The sequence below is a fragment of the Siphateles boraxobius genome, unplaced genomic scaffold (assembly GCF_051911475.1).
Source record: "Siphateles boraxobius isolate OS27281-9 unplaced genomic scaffold, OSU_SipBor_1 13, whole genome shotgun sequence".
NCBI lineage: Eukaryota > Metazoa > Chordata > Actinopteri > Cypriniformes > Leuciscidae > Siphateles > Siphateles boraxobius.
The window spans coordinates 18,598,661-18,622,658 of NW_027508733.1; the positions used below are offsets into that span (position 1 = coordinate 18,598,661).

Genomic DNA, 23,998 nt, shown 5'->3' on the forward strand with positions numbered 1-23,998 from the left:
TTCAGCAGTATGATAAATAACGAGAGTTTTATGCCCCCCAGGCATTTCTAGGAATGAAAATCTGTCTGACTCCACCTACAAAACCTTCAGCCTGGATGTGATTGGCCAGCAATGCACGACCTGATCTAAGTTAGTGACATCATTCAAGATGCCTCCCCAGAAGGCATCCCTTTAGGCATAGGTTACTTTAGGACATTGTGGAACTGATACACCGCACACCAACATCACCTCCCAGGATGTCTCTGTTATCGAGGGTTCCCCTGAGTTCCTTTGAACTGTATCATTTATCTTTATTGACAGCTAATTACTCTACTACAAGAGTTAAACATATGTAATGACCATTACAATTATGAATTCCCACCCCCAACCAAAAGTTGCACCGCAGTGGTTTGTTTCAAAGTATTAAACAACGTCCCACGTTACCATGGCTAATTTCAAGCTAGCAAAGCACAATATCCCCTGTGGAGTCAGTTTGTTGTCATGATTAACTGAAAACAGATACAGGAGTGAATTCAGAGCCTCAAATTTGGGACAACATCACCCCCTAACTTATGAATTAAATTCTGAGAACAACTGTGAGGAACTTAAACATGGGTTCAGAAAATACACCAAAATAAAATATTCAGGAAATGGTTTTCCCTTGGCCATAAGGTTTATTAGTAAGGCATTGAAAATTGAGGGTTATTATTAGATATATAAGTGATTAATACTCCAGTGAATAGACTTGCACAATGTGACTGTTTGATCTTCTGACATTTAAAAGCATGTAACAAGTGCATTTATTTTTGACCGTTTATTAGATTAAAAGCCACAGCACTCCTACGACATGGAAGTCAAGCTCTGAATAATCAAGATGCATTGAGCAATTGGCTGGTGGTCATGATCGTAATGCCATCCGTTTGCTTAATTTAGAGTTCCAATATGCCAATATAACATCTCAATCTGTAACCAAGACTATAGAGATGCCACATATTATTAGCTGTGTTTGCTAAGGGAGCCATCACTATAACATTAACCCCAAGTACTAAATGAACCTGTTCAGATTGGATGTCAGGAAATGTAAAAATCTACTTCCATTTTCACAAGCATTCTTCAATTCCTCCAATTTTGCTTAGACTAAGAGCGCCACCTAGTGGCAACAGAATGCTAGCGTGTTCATCCTAGGAAGACGAGAGTACCACCTTTGTGTAAAGAAAACTCCACAATTTTATTGTAACATCAAAAACAATTTAACAACAATTTAATGGTTTTATAGACAGGTTCCATTTTAGCAAAACGTTCCTGAGCATTCAACAAGTGAAAAACAGAAAAGCCTAAAATCTAAAGATGTGGAATGGAGGGGGAGGACAAAAAAAAAATCAAAATCTCAAACTTTACACAATGTAACCAATTATCTGCTTGTCTTTACACCATCAAAATAAAAGTGGACTTAAAAATACAATTACAAAGCACGATTGGCAATGTACAAGCTGCAAAGTTTCTTTTCAAATAGCAGATACACAATGGGTTTAAGTTAATAGCGTCGACCAAAGGCTCCGCCACCCTGTATACCACTGCCCTGAATCATTTGATTCGGTCGATTTAATGCTCCAGCGAGTGACTGGGACGTCCCTGTCTGGATGTATCCCCCTCGGCTATGGAGTAGAGTAGACAAATATTAGTTTCATGTGCAACAAAAGACATTTCCCATGATAATCTATTTACACAGTTATGTCTAGCCATGACAAACAAAAGCCTAAACCTTGATACCTTGCCATTCCACCTCGTGCCATGTGACCCTGTCCAGGAACACCTCGGTCTGCTCCTAAAAAGAAACGTAGTAAGTTAGAAGATAGGATAACATGCAACTTCTTTTGAACATAATAGAAAAAAAAATAAAAAAAATTGTAAACATACCTTGCCAGTTTCTGTCCCCGTCCATTTTACGTCCAGGCTCCCAGTCCCTGTTGTCACGACTTCAAACAAGAAGCAGAGCAAAACAACTGAGTGAAGAGAATTTGCAAGCATTTAATGAAGCGGCACATCTGACCAGATGAGAAAAAAAGACCTACCTGCCTGGCACCGGCCTCATAGGATTCATTCCACGCTTATCGTAGCCGCCACCCCAGTTGTCACGACTGTCCCTGCCATGTCTTTCCCGATCTGAAAAGTGCTGTAAATGGAGAAAGGATGAGATATTTTCCAATTCCCAAGGATCAAATCTAATGAAGGTCTGTGAAGGGCTTTTCTTACCTGGTTGTCTCCTGACAAACCACCTCTGTTGTCTCTCCTGTTTGTAAGGGGGATGTAAATCATTACGATATAGTAGCAAAATCTATAGACAAATATCTAGACAGTTGGCTGCTGCTAGACATGTTAGACAGAGCTGGCATTACCTGTCCAACATATCATCCTGATAGCGGCTGCGGTCTCTGTGGTCAAAGTCTTGGTAGCGGTCTTGGCGTCCAAAATCCGATCGTCCATAGCGATCATCCATTGTCATTCTCTTCATCTGCCAGTCATCTTTTCTGTATATTTGGAAAATGAAAAAAATAAAAAATTGTAATACAGACACGCTGCATCCCACAGTCTAGGGCTGCACGATATATCAAAATATCGCAAATATATATATTGTGATATGCATATTGTAATGGTTTACGCTAACAGAATAATTTTAATACTTCAACAGATTATGAAAAGTCAGATTTTTAGGTTGACGCAGACAGCAGAGAATAGACTGGGCACATGACTGTTACATACGCGTGACATGCGTAATGTTATTATGCGCAATAAGTGACGCCCAATTTCAGTTCTCTTCCGCAGCTTATATGATCAAATGCACACAAAATGCATGTCAATCTCAAAATGTCCATGATGTCAAAAAAATGTCAAAATGCCCATCGTGGCGAGTATTCACGTAAACGCAGTCAGTTGTGTCTTGAATGGACTAAACAGTTTAAAAAAAAGAGCGTGTGTAAGAATATATTAGTTCCATGCAGCTCTCAAAGCGACAGCAGCCTAATAAACCTGCTTCTGTGTGTGTGCTTACTGTTCATCAAACAATAACAGACAGAGAAAATAACTCACTGCTCTTGACTGAAAACTTCTGTGGCTTTAATAAAAATCAGTGTATATTTAATTAATACAGTGAAAACTAAGCAGTGTTATATTTTTACATTTGACTATTCAATTTCTGTTGTCAAGTAAACCTAATGTAGGCCTGCCTGAAACCCTAAACTAGTGATCGACCGATGTATCGGTTTACCGATATTTTTCCCGATATTTAAGCATTTTCCCATAATCGGGAATCGGTTTTGTAATATCGGATTTTCCGATAAACGGCGCCATCTTGTGGCCGTTTTGAGAATTCCGCCATTGCAGCCCGCGTCTGAGGAGATCAGTCAATAACAACTCTGTGCACAGGTAAAGTATATGTTCTACTTGCTTTGCTTTAATTATTCAACTTTATTTAACATAACAGACATGCAGAAATGAGATTTGAGACATAAATGCCTGATATAGTTTATTTATGCAGCTTGGTTCTAAAAAATTGAGACGAACTCATTGAGCCACGTAGCGTAATCCGTCACGTCCTTCCCCAATAAAGACGTAACTTTACATTAATTAAATAAAACAGACATGAATGAGTGCATGTTGAAAATAAAAGCGCTGAATTTAATTCTTTATCTGTTGTATTTGCTCACCATTAGTCTCGAAAAAAAAGTTTGTTCATATTGCTGAGCACTCACTGGGTTGATGATCAGGAATGTTCGAGCACGGCCACTGAATGAAACTTTTGACAAGATTATCTTGTTTAAACACCCTAGATTATATTATCATTTACAACATAGCAATTATTTCGCTAATACACATCTAAATATACCGCTTTGTGGAAATTAATTATTTATTATCTGCACGCGCGATCGCGGTTGAGTAACGTATAGCCTAATGTTATAGTTATGTGTAAATGCATAGATAAACAGCACTTTGTCATAAAGCATTTCATGATCTAGACCGACAAAAATATTAATAATAATTAATAACATACTAGTTGGAAAATGCAATGATGTATATGCTGTTTTGTTTGTTACTTTCCTGATGTTATAGGCTATTCCAGCTAATATTATGCAGTGAATTAATATTACCCAGTGAATTATTCCTCACTCTTAGTTTAAACCTATTAAACGGCACATAAACCTTCTAAAACTGTTTAAAATGAATTACATTTCTGCAAAGGTGATATGACTCCCCTGTCAATTATTTTTTCCATATGAAAACATTAGACTTTTAACATTTATTTTGCCTATTGTTAACATTGTTGCTGCTGATGCTTATAAATGATATGTATAATTTAGATATAAATTATATAATGTAATAATATAAATGTTTTTTATTGTAATTTGATTAGTTTACCATTTATGAAAACAAATAAACATATCCAAATATGTTAGAATAGTTTTTGTGCTTTATTTTTTACCTCATCAAAGCTTTTATTTTTAAACAAAGACACTTAGTAACAGCGCACTTTATTTTTTGGACTCAGACCCCTCTATTTATTTGTGTATAAATATCAAGGTTTTTTTTTGTATGCAAGGAGGGAGTGATTGTTATAAATAAAATGGTTTGTTCAGTTCATTTGTGTTGTAATAATTGTGCCAAAAACAGAAGTATAACAGTAAATAAATATCGGTTCTGCATATCGGTTATCGGGCACATACACTTGCAAATAATCTGTATCGGTAATAAAAAATCAATATCGGTCGATCACTACCCTAAACCCCCTGGTTTAAACCGACGTTAAAATGACACTTTATGTAATGCTACAGTAAAACACTGCTATTTACTTTCAAAAGTTTAAGGGATGCTTAAATAGAATGTGAAACGTACATTATATCATGTTTAGTTTTTCATTTTAAATTTATTTTAAACAACTCGAACGAGTTATCACATATTTCTTCAATATGGTGCAGCCCTACCACAAAGCTGACAAATCAAGGTGCCCCTGCTTCGTTAACTTACCCAAGGAATCAAGTAGAGTTGCAAGTGGGTGTAGAAACCTTGTCTTTTACTGGTTTGGCAAAACTGTTCAGCAACCCTACTTTATGCATACCTGCCATCCATGTCGTAAGGCCTCTTGACGGGACGTCGGTCCTGTTCAAAGCGTAGCTGATCCTGTTGGCGTCTCAGCTCCTCCCTCTCCCGATGAATACGTTCCTGCTCGCGCCGCCGCTCATACTCTATTCGGAGACGTTCACGCTCCAGGAACTCGCGCTCCCTGCGGTCGGCATCCAGCCGCTGTTTCTCCACCTCCAGAAAGTTGCGCTTCCTCAGCAATCTCTCCCTCTCCTCCCGCTCCCGAAATAGGCGGATGCGCTCGCGTTCCGAACGGCTGTCGCGGTCTCGCTCGCTACATCGTAAATAAACCCCAGTTGGAAAATTGCTAGATTGATTTTTAGATCAAGACTACATCAGGGCCAAAGGATAGAAGCATCAAATTTACCCAGAGTGCCTGCGTCTCTCCACCTCTCTAATCTCTCGTTCCCTCTGCCTCTGACGCTCTCTCTCTCTCTGCTCCTTAATTTGGTCAAATGACAAAATGTCCTTCCTATCCTTGCTAGACGATTTACGGTCACGACTCTTAGTGCTCTGAAACAAAGATTGGTATGTCATTTTAAAATTTTCAAAACTACACAAGTTGTCTGAATCAAAACGGTTAAAACCACAAAACATACTCGTTCTTTGCTTTTTGTCTTCACACTGATGACTGGCTCTCCTTTTGACTTGTCCATCACAACAGTCCTCTCTCCTTGTTCTGTAACAGCAAGATTGAACCATTAAGATTTGGATACCTTTGCATGTTACTGAGTGTAGTTACAAATGTGAACGCAAGCTAATCTTGTTACCTTTTCCATCAGAGTTTTCAGACTTCTCATCCTTGTTCTCAGATCTGTAAGGATGAAACCGTATGATGAGATCGTTAGTTATTTGGCATGCAGAGATGTCTGTAAATAAATACCATTGATTTACAACTTACTTCTCGGTCTTCGAGTCCGTGGAGTGTCTTCTGTCACTGCCAGGATTTTTGGCATCGCTTTTTTCAGCAGGCTTCTTTCCAGCAGGCTCGTTCTTGGCCTAAATACAGATACAGATCAAGCAAATAGCTTTGACTCCACACCTCGCCAGCCACCCAATTCTGATGCAAAAGAGTTTAGAAATAAAGGCACTTGCAAACTAGCCAAAATTTTTGGAAGAAAATCCACATGAGGGAGTGAAAATAAAATGGGAATACAACAAATCAGCTGTCCAAAACCAGAAATTGTCATTGGTGAATGAGTTGCACCAATGGACACTCGCAGTTATCTCTGGTGAACTCTGAGTATGTTAGCACCCAAATAATAAACAAAAATCACATACCCTTTCAACTGAAATCATCCGGCCATGCAGTTCGGTTCTGTGCAGATGGCTGATGCACGTTGTGGCCTCCTCAGTAGAGCACATCGTAACAAACCCATAGCAGCGAGCGCCTGGGCTTCGGGCGTTTGTTACTACTTTCGCGCCAACAACCTGCAAGTAGTAGCAAACATGGATCAAGACACCCTCAAACCTAAGAACAACATTTCCAATGTGTAGTTTTCTATAACATGCAGACCTTGCCATATTTGCTGAACAGATTCTTTAGATCTGTCGCTCTTGTGGTTGAAGAGAGTCCACTGACCCAGAGGTTCCTTCCGCTAGCAGCAGCACTACCTGATGTGTCGGAAGATCAATTTACAATGTCCTCAAAAAACAATTTCTTGGTCAAAAGTAGTACTTCATTGCACACCCACCTTTATCATCTTTTGACTCAGGCTTGGTTGATGTATCCTCATCACCGCTAGAGAAAAAGAAAATAGTATTATGAGAAATTGAATGGGCAAAATGAACGGGATCACCAGTGTTGATTAACAAATACCCACCTAGTGAAAACACACAACCATAGTCAATGAACAAAGATTTGGATATTACAACTTGAATAGTCACGTGAAGCCCAATTACGTTAAACATACCTTGGACTAAGATGGCAAACCAAATTTCTGGTACATTACTTTTTGAAGGTAGAAAAAAAAGACAAAATGGTAGACGAAATGCGCAGTCGTTTACACCTCCCAAGAGAACCCATACTTGTTAACAAAGGAGCCAATGAAACAGAGAAAGCCATTGTTCTAGTAGACAGAAAACAACAAACCTCTTTTTCTGATCATCACCACCCTGTACAGAGGACTCTTTGACTTCTGAAGACTCAGCAGGTTCAGTCTTCTTGCATTCCTCATCACCTTCTCCTTTAGACGCCATTTCCGAATCAACTGCGATATCGCGCAGTAATGTTTCGCTAGCATTAGCGGCCTTAGTGGAAGTGCTCTCAGAGTCCACCAAATTGTCCCGAACATTTTCTTGGTCCTTGCTTGTTGAATCGACTTCACTTTGCTTTGATGAGTCAACGTCTGCTTCCAAATTGGCGGCCTCCTCTGCGTTAGCAAGGTCGTGCACATTGTCTTCCTCTTTGTGAGAATCCCAGACTGAAGATTTCTCGTCTTCAGTCGGCTCTTCAGCGAAGTCTTCCTTAAGCGGCTCTGATATACAAGACCCGGCTACTTTCTCACTTTCTACGGATTTAACAGGAATAGAATGGCACAGAGTTTAATCACTTCTGAGACATTGCAATGTTATCGTGGAACTGGAATAGGACGTGGCCCTCTGTTTTCTCATACACAAGCAAAGGCAAGCTACCCTATGAAGAGACTGGAAAAACCAAAGCAAGAACAAGCAACAAGCTTCCAGACAACAGGCCATTTCTTTTCAGTTCACCTGCACCCTGAAGCTGAGGGTGCACTGTTGACTAGGGAAAGCCACAAGACCTCCACCACAACCGAGTGTCCATCGTCGACTTTAGTACTTGAAGTGTCCATGATAAGGAAGAAGCAGCTTGTGCTGTCTTTACAGGAAATTTGTTTCTTTTCAAACAAGCAAATGGTCCATTAGTGAAATCTCCAATTAACAAACTGAGTCCTACAGTGATTTTGCTTCAGCATGATCCAGTTCTTCTTTTCTTCTCTTCGTTGTCTTCTTTAAGCAACCTAGAAAGACTAAATTGCATCTGCAACAACCATTTAAACCAACCAATGTACTAACTGAAACAGATTACTGACTCTCTGCATATCTTTGCCTTACAAAAGAGCATTTATGAGGGACTATAACGTCGTTCTAAATAAATATTAATGGCTAAATGCCCAATGTCAGCAATGCAGAAAGCCAGTAATCAACTTTGGATTTCCAGTCTCTTTTTCCTGAATAACCTGATACATTTACACTAAAGGACCTTAAGGCTTCACCCTGACATTAAGAGCAATTCCAGAACCTCATACAGTACCTTTTTCGCTTTTGGTGTCCTCGCATTCAGGCTCTCCATCATCCTCCTGCTAAAGATAGAAAATTAGTGAAGACAGACAAAAGAAACCCAACCATGGGCATACTTTGCAGGTATTGACTTTTTGTCAGGGTTAATATTGTCCCCACCACTTTTTGAAACAACTCACAGCACAGATGTACCTAATACAATGTTGATACTCCAGTTGATTAACAATTTGTTTGTTCATGTTAAATAAGAGGCGATCTGGCGCTGAAATGTGTTGTTTATTTAAATCATGCAGAGTGTTCATAGCGGCTGTTATCAATGACGAAGGCAACAGTGTTCTCTTGGTGCTCATGCAGTCTTCACATTAGGGCTGCAGGATTATGACAAATCATAATTGCCAATTATTCCCTTGAAATTGTAATTGCGATTATTAATTACGATTATCACAATTTACATAGAAAAAAAATATATATAGGCATATAATTATACGTTTGCACATAAATTCTTAACACACACAAGTACTGTGCCCATTTACTTAACATACACATAAATTGTAAAAATATGACTAATAGTAAAGACTACTGATAAATAAACATTAGGCCTATGCTAAAGCTATTAAATAGCAGTCCCAAACTAGTTTTTGTTAATACAATGTTGGTATGAGCCACCAGTCATTTTAAAAATATAAAAAATAACACAAAGTAAAAATAAAGTGGCATTTTGGGGTTATGGAAAGACAGTTACCATGGTGAATACACAATACTAACAAGAACTGTTAATGAGAGATGGAAAATAGAATGAAAATCATACCATCATGCAAATCCTTCTCAGCTAACACACAACGTACCACTAACGTGATTTATTGGCATTTCACTTTTATTTTGTGACTTACTAATTTAGGACTTACTAATGCTCGTAGTTCCTTTTGGACTTTATATACAGTGAAGCGATACACAGCGAGCGCAGCCGAATTTGTGTGTGCATTTGAAGAGTACGAGCACAGTATAACTGCTGACAGGACAGGGAAATCTAAGGAAAGTTTTTCTGAGGTGAAAGACTTTATTTCAGCGCATTACGTCACTGCCTGGTAGTTCCTATTGTGCTGAGTTCTCTGAAGTAGTCGTGATTCGCCTCTCATAACATAACATGCTCTAAACACACGCATCCAGAGTCGATTTTTCTTTTGTAATTGCGGCTTTGAACGATTATGTAAGCGTGACATCGATAATCGTGATTAGAAATTCAACTAATTTTGCAGCCCTACTTCACATAGACTTCAATTTATTGCTCAACGCTGTTGTGCAGACTGTCTATTCGTTCCAGAGAAATCAACAAAAAAAAAAAAAAATGCACACAACTTTGTCCCTGCTCTTCATATACAATCACTGATGAACATCAACAAAAATACTACCACCAGTCCATTAGGACACACAAATCCTTAATGTGGGTCTACATTTTTATTCCCTAATGTAAATACTCTCAAGACTAACAACAATGTATTATAGTAGATGCAAGGATGAAACAGAATTTTCATTTCAGTGCCTCCTTAAATTGAAATGCTCTATTTTCATAGCATGAAAAAAACCCTGCTTTACATGAAAAATCATTGTGCATCACAGATAGACTTGAGTCATATATTGTTGAAGAGGTCTTAACTAGCAGAGTACAAGAATTATTTGTATATAAAAAAAGAGCCGCTGACGCACGTGTAAACAGTATACAGCTTTTGGACTAGTCTTGTTTTGTAACTTCATGAAATGTAAGTAAACCATAGTACATCACATTTCTTTTTTTTAGAGCAGGTAGTCTCAAAAGAGCCCAAACACAACAGAAGTGTGCGACCTTCGTCTGTTATTAATAGGACAACTTAGTTTAAATAAACGAGCAGACACTGATAAGCTACTTGCTCTACATTTATTTAAACTTAACAGCAAGACGACTAGAAGTGAATGTGCTTTCCATTAAATGAATCACACACAGTAAACAAAACCTTAACAAAAAAAACTTCGCAATGAACTGCAATTTAGATGCTCAAACTAAGTGCCGGTGCGGTGAGACGTACATGCTTGGGCAGATTCGGCTTGAAGTCGTTCATCCTCGGATGCGGCGCCACGCGCGCTGTTACAAAAAAAGCCTTGCACACAGCAAAGCGAAATGAGGTCTTGCCGGTCTTTCGCACCGAGCGCAACATTTTTGCCGCGCGCACCTTTCCGCTCGTGCGGACCGTAGACAGTAAAGAAACGGACGCCTCGAGTATCTCCGTGTCAGCGCGCGCTCTGATCGGTAAAGGGGCACACATAGACCTCTCCTGATCATCTCCAGCAGCAGCCTCTGAAGCACCCTCCGTTTCCCTTGTAAGCTGATATTAGTATTTAAACATTCTCTATGTTAAAAGATGTTTGTAAAAAATATTTTAATAACACTGTTTTGGCGGTTATAGAGTTCTAATGATGGTGTTCAACTATAACCGTCGGTCTCACGGTTATATAATAACCGTCACAGCCCTATCATTTACACTGCAGGTCTTGATGCCCAATTCTGATGTGTTCCCTATATCCGATTTTTTTAACCATCCGTTTACACGTTCTTTCAATTGTGACCCATATCCGATTCATGCGTTTACACGTGCCATACTATCTGAAACATCGAGCATGCTTAAAGGGGGTTCTTGCACAGATGGACGAACGCGAAATATTCTTGATGCTAGCTTTGCGATATATGTGAAGTTCGCCAAACATCAACATGACTTTGAGGCGGAGGATGAAGAAAAGGGCCATCATTGCAGCCTGCACATATGCTTCAGTTATTGTGTGTGTGAGATCTCAGGACTGGTAAGAGGATATTGTGTTTAAATATTGGCTTTAACGAGGAGCAGTGGGTCGGAAATTTTAGGATGAGCAAGCCCACCTTTGATATGTTGTCAACGTTTGGCCACATTCATCTCCTACGACGACAACGCTTCGTCTGGCCATTCGTCTCTTTTCAGATGCACGGGATTTATCTCATAAACCGCTGAGACGTCGCCTAATGCCTCAGAAACTCCAATCTGACTGTTTACATGACACATTAGCACATATCTGATTTATTTCCACATATGAACGAAGCCTGAAACCGATCTCGAAATATCCGAATGCATACGTTTTTTTCCTGTTTACACCGTCATAGAACACATCCTATCTCTGTCACATATGAGCCAAAAAAAAACACATCGGAATTGGGTCACATTTCACTGACAGTGTAAACGAGTTGAACCAATAAGGATTAAATTAAGCACAGTTTAAAGCTAATCTAGATTAACAAATTGGGGATTAGAATTCTAACCTGCGATTAAAACCTCCATTTACGATTAATTTCCTCCGTCATGATGGATTCGCCATTGTAATTAAACAGTAACAATGTTTATATTCCATTTCCTATTTTGAACACATGAAACTCTCTCTGATGATAATAGCCCTTGCCAATAAAGGAAATAAACTTGTAGAATATCAGCCGTCTTAATAAACTGCTACGTATAGAGACCGTTACTGATAAAGCAGGTAATGAAAATATTGCAGCAGCACGTACGAGATTTCATAAGCCTGGAAATAAACTTATAGTATCAGTTAATGGAGTAATATGGCAGCATATAACGTATGACAAAACAACCGCGATAAGAAAAAAACCTGGTATGATTCACGGAGTGACAATCTCTGGTCTTGACAGAGCCACACTGTCCATTTGAGTATATAAATGATAAATATATTCTCTTCTTTGTCCGACATTGAGCGAGGGATCCGCATTCCAGACTCGATAACAGCCTCACACAACCCTCAGATTCTGCCGGCTCAATACGCTTTATTTTTCATTTTTATTTGTAATAAAAGAGGCCTGAGGACACAACCACTCTTTCTGTCTTTGTCAGCCACTTATTCTAATTGTAGGTGCACCTTATTTGATCTAAACTTCCTCACCTGTAAATTTGAAGTTAATCTCTAATTGAGATTTAAATCTGAGTTTAAAGTTATGGACAACAGGATTAAAGTTAATCTTAAATTTAATTAAATCCAGGATCAAAATTATGGTTTAAATTTAAACCCGTTTTTTTGAATACAAGGTTTAAAAATTGGTGCAACAGAATTATTAGATAAACCTTGATTTAATCTAGATTTAAGAGGAATCCTTATTGGTGCAACCCACCCTTAGAAAATGTAACTACGGTGCGCACAATTCATTTTTCCTTGTGTCTCTGCACGTGTTTTGCGCATAAGCCATGATGATGCATTCTATGCATTCGAATGATGACCTTACTTAATCAACCATCGATACGTTTTATCAAAGAAACAATTAACGACAATTAATCAATCGCCGGTTAATCGTTGGCATCCCTATGCTGAACCCAACGGAACAAACCCCCTCCCCCCAAAATGTCAACTTCCTTGAATACCTGACACGGCACTTCCTGGTTTTCATCCATGTCTTCGTCATTAGCCTTTATTTCCTGAAAGCCAAAGTAAGTATGTAAGTATCGCTCAATGTGCAATAAGAACTAGTGGTATTGTTGTTAACTAAAACTATATATATACATATATATATATATATATATATATATATACATACATACACTGTATATAAAACAAAAACTTTGTTAATTTAAAGAAAGCTGAAATAAAATAAAATAACTACAAACTAAACTGAAATTAGAAACGCTGCCTTGGCAATAAACAAATAAGGTTAAAGCTGCAGTCCGTTGTTTTTGCTCTTTGTCGCCATCCCTGTCCAAATTCTGCAATTGCAATTATTCGCGGAATGATCAACTTTACGTGGGTTGTGCCTCGGCACGGCACAGCATGGATAAATCCAATGTTTTGATGAGAATGTGCGGCTATCAGTCACCGTGTCGGTGTGGATACTGTCCTTCAGAATCACAGATTCTACTTTTTGGAATTATGACCAACATAAGAATTTTCCCCAGAAAATGTCATCTGAACAAGTAAGTAACATCAGAGCCCGTCTAACGGAGAGCCTTGGCACTTCCTATTAGCCCCATTGTATATCATCTTGGTAGCAGTTCCATTAGAATTCCACTGGAGGTGATCGTGGGCGAGTGCAGAATGATTGGGAGTCTATGGAGCTAGACGGCTAAATGTATGCCTTTCTCCTGCTTGTCTTGAATCAACGTAGATTTTATTGTTGATTCCACAAGTTCATTATAGATTGTAGTCCAAAAGTCGAATGAACGAGTACTTATGTCCTTTCGATTTCTTACAGGTTAGGTCGTTGTTGGCCGGAACACGCTAGCATTCTGCTATTATGTGACGTCATCACATTTTTGAACGGATTTTTAGTACAGTTAAGTAACTTAAAAATGCAATTTTCAGCTGAGTGTATTATCTTAGCCCTCCTCCCCTCTTGAATGCAATTTTCAAATTACTTGACAAAAAATTACATATGGCGCTTTTCCACTACACAGTACCAGCTCGCCTCGGCTCGGCTCGACTCGCCTTTGTTTGGTTTTCCACTGTGTAAAAGTTGTACCTGTACCTGCTTTCGGGTACTTTTTTTCGTACCACCTCCGGCGAGGTTCTAAGCGAGCTGAGGCGAGCTAAGGCGATACTAAAATGTGACGTGAAAACAATGCCGACTGCTGATTGGTCAGAGAGAATCGTCACTATTCACTGCGTCATCATTGCACGCGCCAGATGGAGTATCCAGAATAACCCCGCCTTTTTTAAATAGTTTAGCCAGAGATAGTTACTAAACTTACTACTGTTATTATGGCAACTCGGAAGAATACGCCGTGGTCAAACGAGGAGGTGCAGACATTCCTTTGTTTGGTTGCCGAAGAGAGGATCCAGCGAGAGCTTGATGGGGCAACGAGGAACGAAAGGCGTCGCTATGACGACCGGGTACTATTTGTGGCGATACTTTCTGCAATGGAAAACGGAACGAAAAGCGAGCCGAGTCGAGGCGAGCCAAGGCGAGTCGAGCTGGTACTGGTAATGGAAAAGCGCCAATAGATTAGAAAAGTGGATTTCTGAGGGTGAAACCCAATAGACTCCCATTCATTCTGCACTCGCCTGCGAGCGCCCCTGCATGGACAGAGACATGTTACTGCAGCCAGTCCAGAAACCGGAAGTAACCAGACAGTGCCAATTCTCTTCTATTAGACATTCTCTGGTAACATCCACTTTTGTTTTGTTCATTTTACAATGGGTGAATCTTCAGTTGTCGCTGGTGATTGTCGTTTGAACCATTCTGGACCCGCCATTAAATTGATAAGTTTAATTATATCAAGTGCTGTGAGAAAAAGCTATAAATCTCCGCCTCCTCCAAATATCCTCACACGCAATATAGCCTACTAGCCGGGACATCTTCTTTATGTGTACAGATGTGACGTAATGGCACAAAGACATGGTCGAATTTCCCGCGGAAATCCACCAGTACCACTGGAATTAAAAACATTACAACAAGCTTACCGTTTTGAATCGAGTTAAGGCAAGTAGATACTTTTAAACACTGGCTGGTTATGTACTTGCTCAAATTTATTTTGGATAATTTTTAACCCAAAAGTTACGGAATGCAGCTTTAAGTTGAAGCACTAGCATAATTAAAAGGAAATAAATAGCAAAACTTAAACTAAAACAAAAATAAGTTAAACCTAAATAGCAATATATAAAAAAAAGAAAGACAAAAGCACAATGAAATTACTAAATTAAACAAATTTACATGAAAACTAACTATAAACTAAAACAAAAGCTAGATCAAAATAATAATAAAACAATATCAAAAACTAAAATAACACTGATATGAACTGAGCTGCGGTATCATTAGCTAATATTAAAACCTCACCTCCTCCACTTCAGATTTACTCATAACTGCATCATCAGCATCCTCCGCATCGTGGTTATTTGCGGCATCCTCCCTCAGGCTGCCTGCGTTTTCTTCATTTGATAAAGTGTCTAGGACCTCTTCGTCATATTCGTCTCCATCAGGCCCACCTCCATTGCCCATATCGGCTTCATCCAGAACATTCATGTCCATGATATCCATCTCATGAAGGTTATCTGGGATAGCATCTGGGTCCTCCTAAAGGAGGTAAAGAAATTGTTAGTTTTGATAAACCTATGCAAAATAACTCAATCCAGTTCAGACCATATCCATCAACAACTTCATGTTACAGAGCACCTGGCCATCAATGGAGTCCTCCTCAAGGGTGCCATCTTCAGCCTCATCAGGTTCATCTTTGCCCTTCCCTATAGACAGAAACAAATACCATTTCAAACCAACTTAAAATCCCAACTAAACCAAAACTGACCGATATATCAGCCACCATATTGGAATCGGCCAATATATGTTAATTTTTTATGTCATTAATAGATTAATTATGGATTATTTCCTTCAGCTGAGACACTTCAGATGCGCACTGTTCGCCATGATGGTTTTGAATTGCTTGAAATATGATTGGAATCACTTCAAAAAAGGAAAATACAGTTAAGTGCAACATGTGCAGCACAAGTCTGTCATATAGGCTTGAAAAAATTATAATTTTGGGTGAACTAACCCTTTAACTATCGTGAGATCAGTATTGTCTATATAACCGAATCACGACACGAGTGCATTGTTACACCCCTAATATTTAAATGAAAAAACTTAAAACACTGTATATCAGTTCATCAACGAGAAAACATCTCGCTTTTACCTTTTAGAGTTCGCCTAGGTGTTTTCTTAGGCGTTATCTCAAGGTGTACAACAATCTCATCTGGATTTCCGCCCTCTTCTTCAATAGCCTGAAACGAAAGCATGACACAGTCAAATTCAAGAATGATTTCCATCCATTACCTATTGTTTACAGCGTCACACAACTCATTTTTATTCTACACTGACAAACCATTGTATTCGCTGCATATTACGTAAGCCTTGAATTCAAAACATGCTGCAAGGCCAGTTTGATGCCTGAAACAGTCAGACAGTAGTGCATAAAATATTATATACATTAACTTATAGGGCGCGCATAACAAAAAAACAGTATCAATCCAAAACATCATTCACGAATATAAACAGCATATGTAACGTTAACGTTACTGCGGTAAGCATACACCCCAGTAACTCAGACCATGCAAAGCATGTTTATTCATATGTAGTATAGAGTTGAAAAATGATTAGATATTGATATTTCTCGGCGTCCACTTGCCTTTTTGAGTCTCTCTGAAAGCAGGCTCTTATTGCCGCTAATGTCGAGATTTCGGCGCTTCAGCTCGGCCTTCAAATCGATCACTCTCAGCTCCGATAACTTACGAACCCCCGCCTCCACAGGCCCCACATCTGCTGTCGAAGAGTCTGACATGTTTTCGGTTTGTGAATATAATAGTGGAAATACACCAATGAGTCTCTTTCTACCCCGCGAGCACTCACTGGATTGTAGATAGAACACGATATACAGCGTTTCTCACTCGAAGCAAAATGGCGCAGTCGACTACAGCCCTGCGCATGCGTCTGCCTTCGGAATTTTTGGCGCATGCGCATAGACGTCATAAATTCGCGGTCAGTTTGACAGGAGTTTGCTAGCGCGGGAATGTGAGATTTTTTTGCTGATATTATTTTGTAATAAATTATAAGAAAATTTTCGCTGATACATACACTCCAGGTGGCAATAGATAGAAAATATTGTAGGTGCAAGATCGGTTTTGACAGTTTTGGAACAGCTGAGAATTGTTGAAAAATGAAAATAACCTATTTAATAGTCATTTAATTTAATTAGGCAGATATGATAGATACATAACAATCACACATGCAATATATTGTTTAAGTACACTATGACAGAAGTGCGGCCACCTAATATAATATTTAGCCTTTTATTAAAAAACAATAAAAGGTACTTGCACTTTTAGTGGGTAAAAAAAATCATTCTAATAGTAATTTGTATTTTATTCTTAGATGTCGAAATTCAGGTAATAGATGTATTACAATAATTTCCACAGACACAATCATTTGTGGTGTACTTTAATGAAAAACCGTACAAATCCAAAATAAGATAATTTAATGCATTGGTAGATTTATCAACAAAACAATACTGTAAGCTGTAAGAGTACATCAACTTTCTCAATTATATTACATTCTTAGGCTTCTGTAACATATGGCAGATATAGTGGAAAAATTACATTGTAACATATTGTATACATATTATATACACAAACTGTTACGAATCCGACGCCCAGCACTGAACACTTTCCTGCTAAATGGAATTTGGTAAGTTGCTAAATTTAAATTGGAGTTCCACAGAAGAAGCACTAGGCAAACTCTTGATGGTGGGAGGTTCTTCAGACTCAAGAAACTCTGGACTTATGGTTTCCTCAGGTTCATTCTTTAAACTAGTGTATGTGGGTGATTCCCTGGGTCCCTGACAGTAGGACCAGGATGTAGATGGAGATCCAATGTAGGAAAGGTTTGAGTCAGACAGGTTAGCTCTGAAGCTTTCACTGAAGGATGAAGACTCCATTATACTGGACATTTGTAGTTCAGAGGAGGAAGCGGGAGAGAGTCGTGGCTCGTGGAGGTTGAGTTTTGACACTAGAGGTTTGCCTACAGTGACCCTTTGCTCTTCCAAGACCTCTTCATCCAGATTAGCATACTTGTAGTGTAGACACACAGTAAACGAGAGCTCTTTCTGTGAGGGGAAAAGCAAGTAAGATATGCCTTATAATATGCATTCCATACAAGTAATACATTAGATATACTTTGCACATATTGTACAAACATGAGACACTATACCTTCAGCCTTTGCAGGGCACTAATACGAGTAAAGAGCCGAGGTTGTTCCACAGGCAGTAGATCATCTAGGTTCAGTAGTAAGCTGCCAGCCTCACGGAGACTCTCCTGATTGCTGTGTTTCAGGTCTATTTCGGGGCCCTGAAATGATATCAGTCGAAACTAAATACAAAACAATGCGTCTTGGGCTATGTTTTTGACAATCTACCAAAGATACACAAGTTGAAGTGGGGCATGAATAGTTAATGAATCTTATTCACAGGAAATCAGTTAATGATACATCTTTATGTTATTTTCTCATGACTAACTCAATAAATTATTTACAGATCTACAAGAATGTCAGTTTACCTCTGTAAAGTCGGAGAGCTGAGCAGAGCATGACAAAATGTCTTTAGGAGTGTCCAATATCCGAGTGTAGATTATCATGATATTGGAAAACTCTGCAGCGAAACCGAGCTGTACCTTGACACCACATTCAAACTGAAGAAAGCGGCTCTGTGGGATGACTGGAACCATTTACACAAAATCATTATGTTTCAATATTTTCTGCATTTTATCTACAGCCATTGTACTTTGCATAAGGATATAAACTAAAGGGTTTTTATTATGAACAGATCCCACCATGCGCGATTGCCCATTGTAAGTTCCGTGTTGACGCTGTGACTTGGCACGTTGGAGCTTGAATGCTGTCCGTCAGGGCACGACGCTCTGAGAGATTACTGCGAAGTTCCAGAGCCTGCCGGCCACGAGTGATTTTACACCTTCCCATGTCTGCAATGGACATAAACTCTGTAAAACTGTGCAGTCACACTTGACGTTCAAGAATTTCATCTAATAATTCTATCTGCTAGCCAGAGCTGCATTTCCCAGAAGTATTGTGAGCCAATATGATCGTAGAGAACACTGGTGGTAATGGTCTTCACAATCAACTTTGGCTCACCATGCTTTTGGGAAACGCAGCCCAGAGCAGTTCAAATGTGAACATTTGCAAAAAATGACTAAAAATATCAATTTGAGAGAAGTTTATGATGTAGATGTGGCTTAAAAGTATTTGCACATTTTGTCAAATTTTCTTGTCTGAAAAGTAATTCAAACAAAACACTAATTTCAACAATGAATTGTGGATAACTAGGGAACATCTTTAACCCCACACCTTCTGCTACTTTGTCAAGTAGAACCGTGACCTTCTCTGGCTCCATCAGTCTCTTCTTAAGAAAGCTCATGAAGATTCCATTAGAAAGATCATCTTTATTTACTTCAAATGCTTCGGCATCAACACACCTGAATCCAGAATGCGAAGATTGCAATCACAATTTCTAGATATCAATAAAATTACATGTCATTGTATTAGACTCACGTTGCATAGCCAAACACTATGTTTGCTGTCACTCTCAAGGGGCCAGGTTGTGGGATGCTCTCATCGTTTGGGTTTCTGTATGAACAACATAACTGCAGTCAGGTTCAAGTAACATTTTAATTACAGTAATTCAGAAATAATAAACTTATGAATCAGATCACACCGTTTCCGACACATGTCCAAAAGAAAAACGTTAAGTCCCGTCTGGCGCTCTTGCATGCGCTGCAACACGTCCTGCACCCAGAGACAGTGCTTGAAGGTATAAGAGGCTGGAGCATCGATGGGTACCATGAAACTGTTTCCATAGTTCTCATAGCCATGACCAGCAAAGTACAACAGCCCTTGAAATGGCAAACATGGAAAAGAGAGATCAGATGATCCAAACACATTTAATAAACAAACAATCAGGATTGGAGTAACATTCTACAGCTGCAGAAATCCAACTGACGCAACATGGAACTAACCATAAACACCTCGATCCAACAGCAGCAGGAACTCAGTAACAGCACTATGCATCTCCTGCCAGTTGAGGTCCAGTAGAGAGACGACTTTAAAGTCCAACTGGCGTAAAAGGTTTGTCAACTCATGCACATCTGCCATGGGAGCTCTCAGCTGCCGGTGATGCAGGTAGTTCATATTCCCCATAAGCAGTGCTACCTTGTCAGTGGCTAGTATAAATTTGTGAAGTGAAGTGACAAGATTGACATAACAGATCCTATGAACACAAAAAATACCAAGAGTAATTTCCTTATCACTTACCGCAACAATCCCCCATTTGCCTTGGACCCGCATCAGAAGTACCTGTAAAACATAAGGTGCATGTGAGTGACAAGAAAGCATCAGCACATATGCTTAATCATACAATTATACAGATCATTCTTACCCACTTCAGTTGTTTCCCATGAGACATCAGAAGAAGAACCAGGACCTGAGGGAAAATAGGCCATGCTATGAAAAAAAAATCTTTGGTCGATTTATTTCATTTATATTTAAGGGAATGATTATGGATCATGTTGTCTCAAGCTCCTTACCGATGTTAACTTGGACCTGATCGCTCCACATTTCATGATAGAGGTTGTAAACCCTGCAAGTATATGTACCTCTGTCCGCTGTGGTAATGCATGGAATCTGTGGACAAGCCCATGTAGATGCCCAATTAAGTACACTGTACATCAAACTTTGGCATAACCCTTTGCATTATATGTCACCCTTTAATTCTATACATTCAACTGGGATACTTAAAATTCAACTTAATGAGTACCTTTAAGAAGCTTCTAGTACACTTTGGCATTGGAAGTTTGTTAAGGAACCATTGGAACTGTGGAGGTGGGTTGGCCTGAGCAACACATTCGAGATAGAGAGTGTCTCCCTCCATCAACAATTGAGGACTGGGTTGCTGCGTAATATACAACCCACTAGTTGAAGAAGGGAAGTAGCTACCGCTGGCACCTGCAGATGACACAATGTATCAGTGTTGAAGGAAGTTTGATTCCTTCAAGTCTGAAGTAAGTTTTTAGATGAAATATTCACATACCTGCACTTGCGCCTCCAGACCTCAGTAGACGTACATTGACCCAGTTGGAGAAGACGTACTTGTCCCCAGAACTTACACGGCAGATGTAATGGCCCTGTTGAGATGGACTTACAGGATTCAGGACCAGCTCTGGGCCACTGCCTCCTGGCATCTACCGAGAACATAAAAAATCAGTCTAGGGAGGACATTTCCCATATATTTGTTTGATGAAGAATTTGCTGACCGCTAGACTTTGATTTTATATCTATAGTATTTTATTACTTCTTCATTTTTACATTATATTCTTCCTTGTATTGTATTGTGTTTTAGCTAATTCGTTTGAAATTGTACAGCACTTTGGTACACAGTGTGTTTTTTAAGGTGCTTTATAAATAAACTTTGATTTGATTTGATTTCAAATCAGTAAGCTTAGTTACAGAATGTAGTGCAGCAGACCTCATCTTTGCCCCGGAACCACTGGTAGGTGAGCTCCACAGGTCCAACTGCTCCGCAGCTCAGAACCACGGTACTTCCCTCTGGTACCCGCTGACTCTGTGGCTGCAGTGTGATGTTAATATGCTCCATCACTACCCAAAAACACAAATAACACCTGGGTGATATGAACCACCCCTTTGGGTTACCACCTCCAATTAGATTAGATTAGATGTTTCCCTATGTATATTTAGCTACCATGTGTAGTAAGAAATCCAACAGCATCTCTGTGCTCAATTTTCTTCAGGCATTGAAGCAGGAAAGCCAAAGAACACCGTCTATCTGCGAGGAGGGCAAGCAGGTATCGGCCAGGACTGCCATGTGGACTTAGTACTTTGATTGAGCAGTCAGTCAGCTCTTTGTCACTGCAAACAAGGAGATTCTGTAATTGTGAATCGGTCATAACCATGCACAATATCGGCTAGTTATTCCACACAATTTAGCCTATAACAGACTTACCTATAGCAGAATTGTGGCTGCTCAGCCACTGCCTTTGCCAGCTGTTTCCAACCACACTCTAGATTGTCTAGCATGTAACCAAGTCTGTTTAGCTCCGTCTCACTCAGGTTTTCTACACCCAAATTCTTGTCCTCCATAATTTGATAAATGATTATCTGAGAAATAAATGACAAGAGGTTTATTTAAATTTATCATAAGTTTTTTTTTATATTAAAAATTCTAATGATGCCCCAGCCCACAGTTTATCTTTTGTATTTTTTCTTTTTTCAGAATAAGCGATAAATCAGCTTTCCAAACCAAACCTTTACAGAACTTTGTCCCAGACAGTGTATATATGAAATTCCTAAAAAAAAAATATTATTCCTGTAACACCCAAACATAATTACTAAAAGAAAAGATTTGATGAATGTCTAGCCTTTTAACCCACATAACAAATATCAAAACCAACTTTAAAAAACGTACATCACACACTGGTAGTTTTTGGGGGGCTTAAAAGTCCATAAATGTTTAGGTGCATGATGTAACTGTCCAAAAAGAAAAATTCCCATTTAAAGACTGCAATTCTTTAAAAAAAAAAAACTTAAAAAAAAAAACGTTATGATCCAATTGTATTATGCATAATATTTTATTTTGACTTGAGTAATAATGTTTTAAAACATTACTAATATTTGAAAAGCTTTTGACCAACAAATTGAAAGGTGGTGTGATATAATAATAATAATAATAATAAAAATAATATAACAACAATAACAAAAACAACAGTGATTATTATGTAACTGGAAACTAATTCAAATCTTAAAACTTCTTGCTTGCTGCTTGTTTGACATTCTTAAAGTAACCGATTAATAAAGTGATCTTTAAAGTAGCCTAATTAAAACTAAATTTTGTAGACAATACTAAACGTTTTTAAAAAATGTATTAAATCAACATGAATACAAATGTACATTTCGGTAATGTTGAACACGTGTTTTAATCTCGATTTGTGAACAACTTCTCTTTTTTATCAGCTCCGAAATCCTTATTTGTCATTGTTAAAAATATAACCATATCATTATTTTTTAAAAATCATATTAACACCGTAATCTCAAACAGACGAAATCTCAATACATATTTTATATAAAGTTCTTTGTTCCTGTACGTTAATAAAACAGTGAAAACTAATCAACATAGTAACATGAAAATGCGGAACCGAATGTTCATATCTTTTAATTTCATGACATAGTTGGCAATGCGCCAAGAAATGTAAGTTTAAATAACCAATCGTAAAAGCAATTAATTAAAAAAAAAATAGCTCTATGATATCGTTGCAATGCATGATCAGCAAAGCTCCAAATAGATTATAGGTTTTAGTAGATTTAATTTCATTTGGAAACGATACATGTAAAAATTAAATGCTCTTAAATTTAATCTTCACTGGCTTGCAAACAAAAGTATAGTTACCTGTTATACGGTAATTTAGACTCCAGGAAGTGAGTTTATCTGGTTCGTAAAACGTAGATTGTAAAGTGACCGAGGCACAAATACTGATAATTAAAGATCTCACTGAATTCACTTTGATTTACAACAGCCAATCGGTCTCTAAATATCCGTTTAACTTGCTTTGAATCTGATTTACTGCGACTAATACTTATCGGAATCCGCAAATCATGGTAAACATCCGCAGGCAGTTCTGTCTTTTTCAGTCAGTAGTTCCTCTTTCTAGCATGTATTTGCATGCACGCAGCAAGAGCTTTTTACTTTCACCTCCTCTCAACCTATAGCAGACAAGACTTCATGACAAGTCACTCCTGCTGAAGAAGAGGTGCAACCCTCACATATTAATTCACATAACCTAGATAGATAGACAGACAGATAAATAATAATAAGATGGATTATACTAAAATAGATAGATAGACAGATAGATGGATACATTATAATTATTAGATATAGATAGATAGACGAATAGACAGACAGACATGCATATATAGGGAGATGGAAAGAAAGATGAATAGACAGATAGAAACATACATATAGATAGACAGAAGGATGAAAAATAGATATAGGCAGACATACAGATACAGGC

At 38.6% G+C, this 23,998-nt stretch overlaps 2 protein-coding genes across 6 annotated transcripts; both read right to left on the bottom strand.

The window, feature by feature from the left end:
* Positions 1–1,182: 1,182 nt before the first annotated feature.
* On the bottom strand, positions 1,183–16,851 carry safb (scaffold attachment factor B). 4 transcript variants are annotated; one of them, XM_077226258.1, is made up of 21 exons: positions 16,542–16,851; positions 16,050–16,137; positions 15,536–15,603; positions 15,200–15,436; positions 12,795–12,848; positions 8,387–8,432; positions 7,205–7,622; positions 6,807–6,853; positions 6,629–6,726; positions 6,394–6,543; positions 6,014–6,111; positions 5,883–5,926; positions 5,712–5,791; positions 5,480–5,625; positions 5,090–5,386; positions 2,376–2,507; positions 2,233–2,269; positions 2,052–2,152; positions 1,897–1,955; positions 1,750–1,804; positions 1,183–1,634 (listed from the first exon to the last, which is right to left on the bottom strand). In XM_077226258.1, exons 1-21 carry the CDS (start codon positions 16,692–16,694, stop codon positions 1,514–1,516), a joined length of 2,529 nt encoding a protein of 842 aa, XP_077082373.1. In that variant the 5' UTR covers positions 16,695–16,851; the 3' UTR covers positions 1,183–1,513. The 4 variants fall into 4 exon arrangements, with proteins under 4 accessions (XP_077082373.1, XP_077082372.1, XP_077082375.1 ...); XM_077226257.1 differs by having other exon boundaries at positions 8,387–8,435; XM_077226260.1 differs by lacking the exon at positions 12,795–12,848 and having other exon boundaries at positions 16,542–16,828.
* Positions 16,852–17,334: 483 nt separating this feature from the next.
* Positions 17,335–23,725, bottom strand: malt2 (MALT paracaspase 2). 2 transcript variants are annotated; one of them, XM_077226262.1, is made up of 17 exons: positions 23,377–23,725; positions 21,937–22,091; positions 21,676–21,842; positions 21,442–21,572; positions 21,007–21,157; positions 20,734–20,921; positions 20,504–20,600; positions 20,356–20,400; positions 20,232–20,273; positions 19,937–20,140; positions 19,636–19,813; positions 19,473–19,547; positions 19,269–19,396; positions 18,737–18,886; positions 18,464–18,621; positions 18,119–18,256; positions 17,335–18,014 (listed from the first exon to the last, which is right to left on the bottom strand). In XM_077226262.1, the coding sequence occupies exons 2-17, from the start codon at positions 22,071–22,073 to the stop codon at positions 17,583–17,585; spliced, it is 2,421 nt and encodes an 806-aa protein (XP_077082377.1). In that variant the 5' UTR covers positions 22,074–22,091; positions 23,377–23,725; the 3' UTR covers positions 17,335–17,582. The 2 variants fall into 2 exon arrangements, with proteins under 2 accessions (XP_077082377.1, XP_077082378.1); XM_077226263.1 differs by having other exon boundaries at positions 21,442–21,595; positions 23,377–23,620.
* Positions 23,726–23,998: the final 273 nt, after the last annotated feature.

Coding starts and splice junctions, on each gene's coding strand:
- safb (XM_077226257.1), bottom strand. CDS start 16,694: ATGTCAGACTCTTCGACAGCAGATGTGGGGCCTGTGGAGGCGGGGGTT. Junction 6,854..7,204: donor GGTGATGATCAGAAAAAGAG/GTTTGTTGTTTT, acceptor CTTTTTCTCTAG/CGGTGATGAGGATACATCAA. Junction 2,153..2,232: donor GTTTGTCAGGAGACAACCAG/GTAAGAAAAGCC, acceptor CTCCATTTACAG/CACTTTTCAGATCGGGAAAG.
- malt2 (XM_077226262.1), bottom strand. CDS start 22,073: ATGGAGGACAAGAATTTGGGTGTAGAAAACCTGAGTGAGACGGAGCTA. Junction 20,922..21,006: donor GTCTGGAGGCGCAAGTGCAG/GTATGTGAATAT, acceptor TGTCATCTGCAG/GTGCCAGCGGTAGCTACTTC. Junction 18,622..18,736: donor ACAATGGGCAATCGCGCATG/GTGGGATCTGTT, acceptor AAATGGTTCCAG/TCATCCCACAGAGCCGCTTT.